This window comes from Salvelinus namaycush, chromosome 6 (genome assembly GCF_016432855.1).
Source record: "Salvelinus namaycush isolate Seneca chromosome 6, SaNama_1.0, whole genome shotgun sequence".
Taxonomy (NCBI): Eukaryota; Metazoa; Chordata; class Actinopteri; order Salmoniformes; family Salmonidae; genus Salvelinus; species Salvelinus namaycush.
The window spans coordinates 48,575,723-48,589,682 of NC_052312.1; the positions used below are offsets into that span (position 1 = coordinate 48,575,723).

At 45.2% G+C, this 13,960-nt stretch overlaps 1 protein-coding gene across 1 annotated transcript in view; it reads left to right on the top strand.

Annotated features, from left to right (window-relative positions):
- Positions 1-1,186: 1,186 nt before the first annotated feature.
- The window catches only part of LOC120049167, a 162,945-nt gene continuing 150,171 nt past the window's right edge, over positions 1,187-13,960 (top strand). Inside the window, exon 1 of the mRNA XM_038995395.1 lies at positions 1,187-1,560. Coding sequence (XP_038851323.1) covers positions 1,478-1,560 — 83 coding nt within the window. The 5' untranslated portion in view covers positions 1,187-1,477. The remainder of the gene's footprint in view (positions 1,561-13,960) is intronic.

Genomic DNA, 13,960 nt, shown 5'->3' on the forward strand with positions numbered 1-13,960 from the left:
CTCTCTCTCTCTCTCTCTCTCTCTCTCTCTCTCTCTCTCTCTCTCTCTCTCTCTCTCTCTCTCTCTCTCTCTCTCTCTCTCTCTCTAACCCTCTCCGGTGGGTATTACGGTCCTTACAGTCTCCTCTCCGTCTCGTGCCATCTGTTTTCCCTCTCTTTCGTTCTTCCCTCTCTCTTTCCTGGGCTGTGGTGGACTTACATGCACAGAGTTCCGACAGGAGGACAGGCCCGGGCCCAGCTGGTGCCCAGTGGGGCCTCGCCATTTGCAGCATGGTTTTCAAGCCACATGCTCGCCAGGATGAATCATATGCAACAACAACGCCTCACAATATTGATCCTCCTCCTCGCCGCAGGGTGTTACTACAGTTCATTAATCATCCTCTCTCTATCTATTCATCTACCACTCTTTTTCCCTCCCCCTTTAGCTCCCTCTTTATCTCTCATAGCTCTTTCTCGTGCTCTTCACCTTGTATTTACCTCTCTCTACCTCCCTCTCTCTTTCCCTTTTCTTCCTATCCATCTGTCTCTCTCCCGCTCTCTCTAGGGTTCCTCCCTCTCTCTTGTAGCTCCACAGGCGCCACTGTATAACCAATTAATCAACGTTATGCATAAACATACAGTAAAACAGGATAATTTAATATAGGGGGTACATTGAGCAGAATCAACACTCTAGACTTTTGAACAGACTTCACCATTAAAGGGTGTTTGCAGGAGGTCAGACATCAACAGAGTGGGGCTTTGTCTGTTGTGGGGATAAGGCATAACTGTCATTAGTTAAAAGAGCCATACATGCATGCTACAGCTTAGGCTATATATAAATCACATATATAGGCTATATTTGCTTAAACATATTCAATATAACTCACAGTCAATCATTTTAATAAAAACATGACATTGGCATTGTTTTTGAATACATAGTTAGACAAAAAAGCTATTCCTATTTTACAAACTGGCAGCTATGGTATCTTTATATGACAGTGGGCTGGTTTATTTAGGCAGGCTAGTGCACTGAATATATGATTCATGAGGCAAGAGTGCGTTAAATAAATAGCCTACGTATTTTAGCACCTATCACCTCTCTCAATGCTACGAGCTCGACCATTGAGAGCGGAGGAGGGGCTTTGCACATGCTCACGGTCTCTAAAACCACACGCGGCTCCTACCAGTGAGTATCTGTGACGCGGATGAGGATGCAAGCACAGAGGACAGCGAAATAGCGAAATGCAGTCAGCTGTGCGCTAACCAGCAGGCATGCCGCCCTAGTTTCGTCTCAAAATAGCTCTGACCCGATACGGCGCAAAATGGGTTAAAAGGAATATGGCCTGGATCGCGCAAACTTTCAGACACTTTGCTTTTACATGGGATTGGGTCTCTTAGTGTTACGGAGCGGCCAAATGAGGAGAGGAGACAATACAGAAACGGAAATTCGCATCTAGTATTTTTCTTTACTTTCCCCCACCCTATTCTCTTTTTAAGACATGATTACAGAGTTGGTGTGTAGCGCGGTGGCATTGGTCCTCTATCTCAACACACTGAACGCGGATTTCTGCTACGATGACAGGTATGACCTCCCGTAGAGCCGTACCTATGGCAACATCATCAGCTCCACTTGTCTGTCATCTTTACAGTCTCAAAAACCCCTCGGGTGCAAGCAGTTTCGCGAGGATCGCTGCGCGTCTGGGTGTTTGCATGTTCCATTGTCTATTCATGCTTATTTGTGTTATTCCATGAGAGCATTAGAGATAGAGAGTCATGGTTCACTCCCCTCAGAAAAGGTCACTTTGTTTAATGTAAATGCGATTCTACTTTGTTTAATGCAAATGCTTTCTCCTGTTGCATTGAACAAACAAGCTACACAAATAGGCTATAGAGGAGTTACTTGGTATTCCATTGTTAAAATCAATATACTGTCGCTTACAATGACGCATGAAGTGACACAATAACAACAACGGGGATATGTAGGTTATGACTATAAGTTCATTATTATACATGCATGGTTCCTTCCTTTCTCTAATGTCGGAGTAACCAGGACATGCAGCCTCTGTCATTCCGTGACACAGAGTGATGAAACGGGGACGGGAGCTTCTTTGTGTTGTCAGAGCACATCACTGACAGGAGGAGAGGGATACTAACACGCTTCTTGCCCGGTTGTAATAATGCTGCTCTCTCCGGTGAAAATATAAAATTTAAATTGAAAGACATGTTATAATTAGAATATATTTGTCGAGTGCAGCACGCTTGCATGGCTAAATAGGTTGACACAATCCTGGAGTAGCCCATGCTTTCCAGGACTCATTGGAACGCTATTATCCAGAAACCAAGCGGAGAGAGCAATTCATTTGGATTGCAGAACGTTTGAGACTCCAATTTGGACATCCATCCACAATTGAGTGTAGGGTTAAATAGTCCAACTTTAGTTTTAGGCATTGGGGATTGTGATGAGAAATTAAAACAACAATAATCATGATCAGAATTGTAATTAGGCTGAAAAAATGATTGTAGCCTATACTGTACTTTAAGATGAGCAAGCCTTCAATCACATACTGGGGCGTCAGGTAGCCTAGTGGTTAGAGCGTTGGGCCTAGTGGTTAGAGCGTTGGGCCTAGTGGTTAGAGCGTTGGGCCTAGTGGTTAGAGCGTTGGGCCTAGTGGTTAGAGCGTTGGGCCTAGTGGTTAGAGCGTTGGGCCAGTAACTGAAAGGTTGCTAGATTGAATCACTGAGTTGACAAGGTAAACATATGTCGTTCTGCCCCTGAACAAGGCAGTTAACCCACTGTCCCTAGGCCATCATTGTAAATAAGATTTTGTTCTTAACTGACTTGCTTAGTTAAATAAAAAAATGACACACTAGTCTAAGTTTTTCCCCCCACTGTTTCATGATTAAATCAATGTATATTTTTGGCTCATCATGGGACCCTTGTTACTGGGTGAACTAAAAGCAGCAGGACTCCTACAGATGTAGGATCTTAATTTGATCACCCTGTTGTTGCAGGAAATGTCATTCACAGTAGGAAAGGCTAACTAAAATGTGTAGTGTATTCAAAGTTTAAAAAGACTTCTAAAGTTAGTAATTTACACTTTCAAATGTCAGACTTGATTTGCCCTGACTAAACATTTATAAACCCTACAAAAATGTCCATTAATTATAATCAACACAATAATTCACATTTCCTGTTGCTGCAGGATTATTTTCCTGCTGTGAGAAACTGGTCAAATTAAAGTCCTACATCTGTATATGGGCATAAATTAGGAGGGCTCAGGGAATTCAGTGTAAAATCCCCAGAACAAATCAATTTCTCTCTATTACAGCTCACACAGATAAATCATTGTTCCAAGTTCATACACATCATACCAACAGGTTTTGTCCCTTGCCGGCGACTCCCCACTAGAGAGTTAGGAGCAGTTGGGGGCTCTGGTTAGCTTTACTAACACCTCCTTGGGGTCACAGACCCTTCACTGGTTGTCAGTACTGCTCGTTGAACCCTATGTGCGGGTTGCACGGCCTACTCTGTTAGAGTAATGGCGTATCCCTGTATGTATGTATGTATGTATGTGTGTGTGTGTGTGTGTGTGTGTGTGTGTGTGTGTGTGTGTGTGTGTGTGTGTGTGTGTGTGTGTGTGTGTGTGTGCGCGTGCGTGCTTGTGTCTCATGTGCAGTGTGCAGACACTCATCGAGCAAAACCTAGACAAACGTGGGGCATGAGACTCCTCAACCCAGAGATGACCGAGCCTTGTGTGTGTGTGTGTGTGAATAAATGACGGAGAGAGAAAGAGAGAATGTGTTGGAGGGTCTGTCTGTCTATTTGTCTGTCAGTCCAGTTACTCTCACATTGCCGTACACTTTTCCAGGATACGAGTGACTGTCTATATGATTGCACAATTCTGAACGTACAACCGAAGCCCTCTACCGAATCCCTCTACTGAAGCCTCTACTGAAGCCCCTACTGAAGCCCTCTACTATGACTGCTTTCTATTACACTACCTGTATCTGACCATGTCACAGTGGAGTGAAGAAAGCCATCATGGCCCTCTCATGAGTTCATGACTAAGTGTCAGTGTCCTAGCCACAACTCCCTGTGAGTCCACTCAGTGTAAGTTCAGCGCTGGTGACCCTCTGTAACTATCAATGTCACTGTGATAATTTACACCCCTGGGAGAGAGAGAGATGGGGAGAGTGAAAGAGAGAGCGAGAGAGAGAAGGAGAGAGAGACAGACTGCGTTCAGGCCCACTGCTCATGTACGGGGAAAGCTGAATACCAATCAGAATCCTGACCTCCATAGTCATCTATCAAATGGCTTCCTTTGACAGAGGTCAAGAGTCGCATGCTCCCTGGTCTCTCTCCCGATTGTTAGTGGAGAGAGCTGCATTTGTGTTTGTTAGGACAGGGCTGAAAAAAAGCAAGCACATCTGTCAAGTCTGCATTCTTGAGAAGACAGTCTTTGTATGTCTTCTTGACACTGTGCTGCTGTTCAGTTCTGTACAGGAGCGTTCTGGAGGCCGAAGGGGAGGAGGTGGAAATCACATGGTGGTTCTAGCTCAATGGGATGTTCTTGGTGCGTCTCTGTTTTCTCAATCACGTCAAATGTTTTTCCTGGGCACAGGGCTGGCCCTATGTCAGCCAATGGTAATATCAATAAAAAGCCATGTGTTTGAAATGACTGGAGTTTTACTGGCACGGGGGAAGAACGCGAGCCAATCATTCTTCTACAAGGGAAAATTGAGCTCAATTAGTATTGTGAGTATTCTGGTGTTCCGGGGGCCAATCTGAATGGTTTCCCTCCAAACTAGATCAGGGACAGAACATAAAAAATACATTTGTATGTTGAGTTTTTGTTCTGTTGTCACTTATGAGGAAGGCCTTCCAGTACAAGAAGGAGGCAGGGGGATGTCTCAACAGGAGTAGATTGATAGCTTGAGGGCTGAGTTCATAGATTAGGAAATTAATTTGTTGTGAACTCTGAACTCTCCCCTGAAAGCTCTTGCAAAACGCATCATACTGTGGCACTTCCTGTATTTTGAAAGTTCTAGATCTTGAAAACTTGATCGCTGACATGCAACACATCTTGGGACTGTATCAACAGGGGACTAATTAAACAAATACCAAAATATAGTTTTTGAGTGGTATTTTCCTTTAACAAACAACATTTGACCTGCATCGCTTTTAAATGGCATCACTAACAGACTGATCAAGTGGTATGTGTCTGAGGAATACGATAGTAGAGGAATAGGATGCAGTCCTATTGACACCAAAGGTGCAAGTGTGAATTGTTCTCCATAGACAAATGAAGCGTCTTCAGGAAGCATCCTGAAATGGAATGTCTAAGTGACTTTTAGTATTCCTAGTGATGTATCACCACACATCTGTGATCCCAATCGCGTCAGAAACCCCCCAGCTGCCTATTGATGAGTGTGACGGTTGAAGCAGCCTATTGATGAGTGTGACGGTTGAAGCTGCCTATTGATAAGTGTGACCGTTGAAGCTGCCTATTGATGAGTGTGACGGTTGAAGCAGCCTATTGATGAGTGTGACGGTTGAAGCAGCCTATTGATAAGTGTGACCGTTGAAGCTGCCTATTGATGAGTGTGACGGTTGAAGCTGCCTATTGATAAGTGTGACGGTTGAAGCAGCCTATTGATGAGTGTGACGGTTGAAGCTGCCTATTGATGAGTGTGACGGTTGAAGCTGCCTATTGATGAGTATGACCGTTGAAGCAGCCTATTGATGAGTGTGACGGTTGAAGCTGCCTATTGATAAGTGTGACGGTTGAAGCTGCCTATTGATGAGTATGACCGTTGAAGCAGCCTATTGATAAGTGTGACCGTTGAAGCAGCCTATTGATAAGTGTGACCGTTGAAGCAGCCTATTGATGAGTGTGACGGTTGAAGCTGCCTATTGATGAGTGTGACGGTTGAAGCAGCCTATTGATGAGTGTGACGGTTGAAGCAGCCTATTGATGAGTGTGACGGTTGAAGCAGCCTATTGATGAGTGTGACGGTTGAAGCTGCCTATTGATGAGTGTGACGGTTGAAGCTGCCTATTGATGAGTGTGACGGTTGAAGCAGCCTATTGATGAGTGTGACGGTTGAAGCAGCCTATTGATGAGTGTGACGGTTGAAGCTGCCTATTGATGAGTGTGACGGTTGAAGCAGCCTATTGATGAGTGTGACGGTTGAAGCAGCCTATTGATGAGTGTGACGGTTGAAGCAGCCTATTGATGAGTGTGACGGTTGAAGCTGCCTATTGATGAGTGTGACGGTTGAAGCTGCCTATTGATAAGTGTGACGGTTGAAGCAGCCTATTGATGAGTGTGACGGTTGAAGCTGCCTATTGATGAGTGTGACGGTTGAAGCTGCCTATTGATAAGTGTGACGGTTGAAGCTGCCTATTGATGAGTGTGACCATTGAAGCTGCCTATTGATGAGTGTGACGGTTGAAGCAGCCTATTGATGAGTGTGACCGTTGAAGCTGCCTATTGATGAGTGTGACGGTTGAAGCAGCCTATTGATGAGTGTGACCGTTGAAGCAGCCTATTGATGAGTGTGACGGTTGAAGCTGCCTATTGATGAGTATGACCGTTGAAGCAGCCTATTGATGAGTGTGACGGTTGAAGCTGCCTATTGATGAGTATGACCGTTGAAGCAGCCTATTGATGAGTGTGACGGTTGAAGCTGCCTATTGATGAGTATGACCGTTGAAGAAGCCTATTGATGAGTGTGACCGTTGAAGCAGCCTATTGATAAGTGTGACCGTTGAAGCAGCCTATTGATAAGTGTGACCGTTGAAGAAGCCTATTGATGAGTGTGACGGTTGAAGCTGCCTATTGATGAGTGTGACGGTTGAAGCAGCCTATTGATGAGTGTGACGGTTGAAGCAGCCTATTGATGAGTGTGACCGTTGAAGAAGCCTATTGATGAGTGTGACGGTTGAAGCTGCCTATTGATGAGTGTGACGGTTGAAGCAGCCTATTGATGAGTGTGATGGTTGAAGCAGCCTATTGATGAGTGTGACGGTTGAAGCAGCCTATTGATGAGTGTGACGGTTGAAGCAGCCTATTGATGAGTGTGATGGTTGAAGCAGCCTATTGATGAGTGTGACGGTTGCAGCTGCCTATTGATAAGTGTGACGGTTGAAGCAGCCTATTGATGAGTGTGACGGTTGAAGCAGCCTATTGATGAGTGTGATGGTTGAAGCAGCCTATTGATGAGTGTGACGGTTGAAGCAGCCTATTGATGAGTGTGACGGTTGCAGCTGCCTATTGATAAGTGTGACGGTTGAAGCTGCCTATTGATGAGTGTGACCGTTGAAGCTGCCTATTGATGAGTGTGACGGTTGAAGCAGCCTATTGATGAGTGTGATGGTTGCAGCTGCCTATTGATAAGTGTGACGGTTGAAGCTGCCTATTGATGAGTGTGACCGTTGAAGCTGCCTATTGATGAGTATGACCGTTGAAGCAGCCTATTGATGAGTGTGACGGTTGAAGCAGCCTATTGATGAGTGTGACGGTTGAAGCAGCCTATTGATGAGTGTGATGGTTGAAGCAGCCTATTGATGAGTGTGACGGTTGAAGCTGCCTATTGATGAGTGTGACGGTTGAAGCTGCCTATTGATGAGTGTGACGGTTGCAGCAGCCTATTGATGAGTGTGATGGTTGAAGCAGCCTATTGATGAGTGTGACCATTGAAGCAGCCTATTGATGAGTGTGACGGTTGAAGCAGCCTATTGATGAGTGTGATGGTTGAAGCAGCCTATTGATGAGTGTGACGGTTGAAGCAGCCTATTGATGAGTGTGATGGTTGAAGCAGCCTATTGATGAGTGTGACGGTTGCAGCTGCCTATTGATAAGTGTGACGGTTGAAGCAGCCTATTGATGAGTGTGACGGTTGAAGCAGCCTATTGATGAGTGTGATGGTTGAAGCAGCCTATTGATGAGTGTGACGGTTGAAGCAGCCTATTGATGAGTGTGACGGTTGCAGCTGCCTATTGATGAGTGTGACGGTTGAAGCTGCCTATTGATGAGTGTGATGGTTGAAGCAGCCTATTGATGAGTGTGACGGTTGAAGCAGCCTATTGATGAGTGTGACGGTTGAAGCAGCCTATTGATGAGTGTGACGGTTGAAGCAGCCTATTGATGAGTGTGATGGTTGAAGCAGCCTATTGATGAGTGTGACGGTTGAAGCTGCCTATTGATGAGTGTGACGGTTGAAGCTGCCTATTGATGAGTGTGACGGTTGCAGCAGCCTATTGATGAGTGTGATGGTTGAAGCAGCCTATTGATGAGTGTGACCATTGAAGCAGCCTATTGATGAGTGTGACGGTTGAAGCAGCCTATTGATGAGTGTGATGGTTGAAGCAGCCTATTGATGAGTGTGACGGTTGAAGCAGCCTATTGATGAGTGTGACGGTTGAAGCAGCCTATTGATGAGTGTGATGGTTGAAGCAGCCTATTGATGAGTGTGATGGTTGAAGCTGCCTATTGATGAGTGTGACGGTTGAAGCTGCCTATTGATAAGTGTGACGGTTGAAGCTGCCTATTGATGAGTGTGACGGTTGAAGCTGCCTATTGATGAGTGTGACGGTTGAAGCAGCCTATTGATGAGTGTGACGGTTGCAGCTGCCTATTGATGAGTGTGACGGTTGAAGCTGCCTATTGATGAGTGTGACGGTTGAAGCAGCCTATTGATGAGTGTGACGGTTGAAGCAGCCTATTGATGAGTGTGACGGTTGAAGCTGCCTATTGATGAGTGTGACGGTTGAAGCAGCCTATTGATGAGTGTGACGGTTGAAGCAGCCTATTGATGAGTGTGACGGTTGCAGCTGCCTATTAATGAGTGTGACGGTTGAATCTGCCTATTGATAAGTGCATGAATCTATAGGGTTGCTGCCTAAGTATGCTATGAATTTCAAGAACGTACGTCTTTTGCAAGGCCTTTCAAACAGCATGTTTTGTTCAGCGTTTATATGCCTTTTTTGTTGTGACAATATAATCAGAAGCCTAGTTGTTCATTTTTAGGAGAGGGGGTTGGGTGAATGCTGCCGATATAAGCCAAACAGCAAAATTCCCATTAGAGAAACCACAATACTCATAAACTCATGTTCTTGCAGAAGGGACACCTCTCACACCCAACACTGTCTTTGAAATGTCAGATCTGGTCTCAGTTACAGATGATCTATGTTTTGTGTCGCCAGCTCCTCCTTAACTCATTGCTCATTGTCGCCCTGGTAAGGTTGTGGTTCATTATAGAAAAACGATGCCCAGAGTGAGCTTTTGTGCCCCCAGTAGAGTTATAACCGGACGCTGGGAGCTAATACTTTTTTGGAGTGATGAGTAAGTGTTGGTTTAGTAAGTATTGGTTTAGTAAATATTGGTTTAGGACTATTGGTTTAGTAAGTGTTGGTTTAGTAAGTATTGGTTTAGTAAATATTGGTTTAGTAAGTATTGGTTTAGGACTATTGGTTTAGGAGTATTGGTTTAGGAGTATTGGTTTAGTAAGTATTGGTTTAGGAGTATTGGTTTAGTAAGTATTGGTTTAGGACTATTGGTTTAGGAGTATTGGTTTAGGAGTATTGGTTTAGTAAGTATTGGTTTAGGAGTATTGGTTTAGTAAGTGTTGGTTTAGTAAATATTGGTTTAGTAAATATTGGTTTAGTAAGTATTGGTTTAGGACTATTGGTTTAGGAGTATTGGTTTAGGAGAATTGGTTTAGTAAGTGTTGGTTTAGTAAATATTGGTTTAGTAAATATTGGTTTAGTAAGTATTGGTTTAGGACTATTGGTTTAGGAGTATTGGTTTAGTAAGTATTGGTTTAGGAGTATTGGTTTAGTAAGTATTGGTTTATGAGTATTGGTTTAGTCAGTATTGGTTTAGGAGTATTGGTTTAGTCAGTATTGGTTTAGGAGTATTGGTTTAGTAAGTATTGCTTTAGTAAGTATTGCTTTAGTAAATATTGGTTTAGGACTATTGGTTTAGGAGTATTGGTTTAGGAGTATTGGTTTAGTAAGTATTGGTTTAGGAGTATTGATTTAGTAAGTATTAGTTTAGGAGTATTGGTTTAGTAAGTATTGGTTTAGTAAATATTGGTTTAGGACTATTGGTTTAGGAATATTGGTTTAGTAAGTATTAGTTTATGAGTATCAAAGGTACTTTATGAGTATTTAGTGAGTTAGAGGGCAAGTAAGTTAGCATTCTTGTTAGTAGTTTGGCGACTGAGGGAGTAGGGAAGGGAGTGTTTACGATGGGTAATTTGAGATGGTTTGGAGGCGAGGAGAATTTCAACCACACCAGAGTACTACGTCAGGGATTATATGTTTTTTGGAGGGAAAGCAGGCGGGCCTGATAAAGTGTGGTTTTGGTGGTGAAAAACCCTCAGACTGTATGGCTATGATGGTGACGCGTTGCCATGGCTATAGCCATGCGGGTGGATATAGTAAAAAAGGCTTGCTTCTAGCTTTAGGCCTTAAATGTACTATCCCTTTGTTATAGAATTACAACACATGTTTTTTAATTCATTGCTTTTCAAAAAGTTGTTCTCATTGATGTCTGTGTATGTACACTCTGGGAGTTGGAGGGGGGGGGCAGTAAAACAATAGGGGTAAGGCAGGGAACGAAAAGGACTAGAAGCCCTGATTACTTGCAGATTTACACTCGTAAGCTCTTAGCGGACAGATTTTCTGGGAAGTGTCAGCAAATTCAGAAGGTGTTTTTCAGCCTGAAACATTATGAAAGATCATTTCGGGGCTTAAACACTTTGGATAAGTGTGGTAAAGGAGTGAATTAGAGTTACGTTAATATCAGGCTAGAAAACAAATTCCTGTAAAATACAGATTTTAGAGAATGGTAGATCAGTTTTATTTGAACAGGAGCTGTACTGTATTATTGATGCTGTTTGAGTTACGCTGCCGTAACACCTCAAGTCTCCCACTGTTGCAGTTACATGAGGTAATTACTCACATCCAACGAACACTTTGTCACAGAAAGGGAATCTTTTATGACTCGACTTTGTGTGTGATGGGATTGAAGGTGGACATAAGAAGGAGATGAAGAGAGTCCTTGCTGTTATAAGAAACAGGCTTGGTGGAAGAAAGTTCTTCTGACAAGGCCTCCAGTACATTCTGTTTGGTTTCAAACTAGGTCTACGTGAGATGTTGATGTTTCTAAAGTTCACATCAGCCGTGACGTTCACAGCTGAAGGTTCCCTCCCACACAGAGACATGGCTGCCTGGCAGACCGCTGCAGTGATACACGGGGTTATAGAGGTCATTCAGCGGAGGGAGACTGGCTGCCTGGCAGACCGCTGCAGTGATACATGGGGTTATAGAGGTCATTCAGCGGAGGGAGACTGGCTGCCTGGCAGACCGCTGCAGTGATACAGGGGGTTATAGAGGTCATTCAGCGGAGGGAGACTGGCTGCCTGGCAGACCGCTGCAGTGATACATGGGGTTATAGAGGTCATTCAGCGGAGGGAGACTGGCTGCCTGGCAGACCGCTGCAGTGATACAGGGGGTTATAGAGGTCATTCAGCGGAGGGAGACTGGCTGCCTGGCAGACCGCTGCAGTGATACATGGGGTTATAGAGGTCATTCAGCGGAGGGAGACTGGCTGCCTGGCAGACCGCTGCAGTGATACAGGGGGTTATAGAGGTCATTCAGCGGAGGGAGACTGGCTGCCTGGCAGACCGCTGCAGTGATACATGGGGTTATAGAGGTCATTCAGCGGAGGGAGACTGGCTGCCTGGCAGACCGCTGCAGTGATACAGGGGGTTATAGAGGTCATTCAGCGGAGGGAGACTGGCTGCCTGGCAGACCGCTGCAGTGATACAGGGGGTTATAGAGGTCATTCAGCGGAGGGAGACTGGCTGCCTGGCAGACCGCTGCAGTGATACATGGGGTTATAGAGGTCATTCAGCGGAGGGAGACTGGCTGCCTGGCAGACCGCTGCAGTGATACAGGGGGTTATAGAGGTCATTCAGCGGAGGGAGACTGGCTGCCTGGCAGACCGCTGCAGTGATACATGGGGTTATAGAGGTCATTCAGCGGAGGGAGACTGGCTGCCTGGCAGACCGCTGCAGTGATACAGGGGGTTATAGAGGTCATTCAGCGGAGGGAGACTGGCTGCCTGGCAGACCGCTGCAGTGATACATGGGGTTATAGAGGTCATTCAGCGGAGGGAGACTGGCTGCCTGGCAGACCGCTGCAGTGATACACGGGGTTATAGAGGTCATTCAGGGTTCGGGAGACTGGGTGGGTGGTTGTGGGACACATTATGTCTTCTCACTTTTAGGCCTTTTTAGTGATAGTATATATTATATATAAGAAGCCCTGAAGCATTGCATATTTAGATGAATCCTGACCTGAATATTAACAGGTTTGAAACTGCATACAGCCAGACAACCACATTCACTCCGGTATCACAAAGTTGTTTCTGATCTTCTGATCTGTTTCTGATCTGGGTCTAGATGTTTTAGTTTGTTCACACTATGGTTACTAAAACCCAACCACCACAAATTGGTCCCCCTCTGTACATTGCATATAATGTACACAATGAATATAATGCACAGTAAGAGTTCACAGACCCTTTTCTCCTGGGCCCCAGGCTAGGGACACATGGGGAGGAGATGGGCTCGTTTATTTTGAGGAGGTCTTTCCTCATGCCGTTAAACCCCAGTGGTGCGTGAGGATGGGCAAGGTCCCTGGTAACCCTTGGCTGGCCCTTATACCCACAGGGCGCGGCAGACCTACCCGTCTGCCAAGACCGCCATCCCACCACCTTCCCAGTACACACAACCTACACATCTATGTGTACATTCAACAGTGGTAACCATGGACAACCGGACCCTGTGATTGTCAACAGCTCAACAACGCACGCGATTCCCTCCACGGTCAGTCATGTGACCAATATGTTCCAATCAAAGTGGTTCCTGGTCTCACTTGAAGGTCAAAGGGTGAAACGCCCATAATTGGATATAATAGACCAGATCCTTGTAGTGACTAGCTGATGCAGGTGATGTCTGGTTAACCACAAACTTTACTCTTATCCTCTCCTAATAGATGCAAGCCATATACTGTAGAACTGCATGCAGAAGCCTGGGGTTGGATTTCTACCACGTAGCATTTAAGCTCTCCTGTAAGCAATGCTCCCTGTTCTGGTATTGCATTACACATTGGATCTGGCATCCACTTTCTCCCCTTTAACTACAAGGTGGACTTCAAATAAAAAAAACACAGCATTGGGGGGCGTAATTTAACACGAGAAGCGATCCAGAGATCACATGCCGGTCCCCGCAGTGGCCCCCATTTCTCTCCCTTTGTAATCGATAGTTGTTCTGTATCGTCTTTCAGCGACAGTGGCTTTTGTCCTCGCTGAACGACCAGGCAGAACAGAAAATCAAACACTTTCTCTCTCCGGGCTTGACAAAGTTTCATATTACTCTGTCTCTCTGGCTAGTGTCAGATCCTGGGCTGAGTGGAGCAGTGAGGAGGAGAGCCACGTGGGCTGTGAAACTTTTCTCGGTGGCGTAGATGCTGTCATTAGTCTACGGTGCAAATGACAGGGTAGAGGGAGGGGACTCGACGCTCGCCTCTGCGGTTCCTGTGATCTGCGATATGTGAATATGGGAGGTTGATGGCGGGTGGTGTGGGTGTGGGATTAGGAGCAGCTGAAACAAATGCCTGCTGTTTGAGTCACGCTGGTGCAATTGTTGAGAAAGTGAGCTTATGGTTGTGTGGGGGTAAGGGCTGAGTGTGTGTGGGTGTATGTGTGTATCCCACAACTGTTGCGAAGGAAGAAGTAAAAGATGTTAGGGACAATAGAGGATGATCCACAGATATATATAATACAAATCGAGGTGAGGGCAATGGAAATGCATATGGTAATTGATCTTCTTCAATTCGGTAAATGGCACTGTATGCTCTTTTCAAAGAATGGATCCCAGTCGGTTCAGGGCTATGGGATACAGGGGGTCGA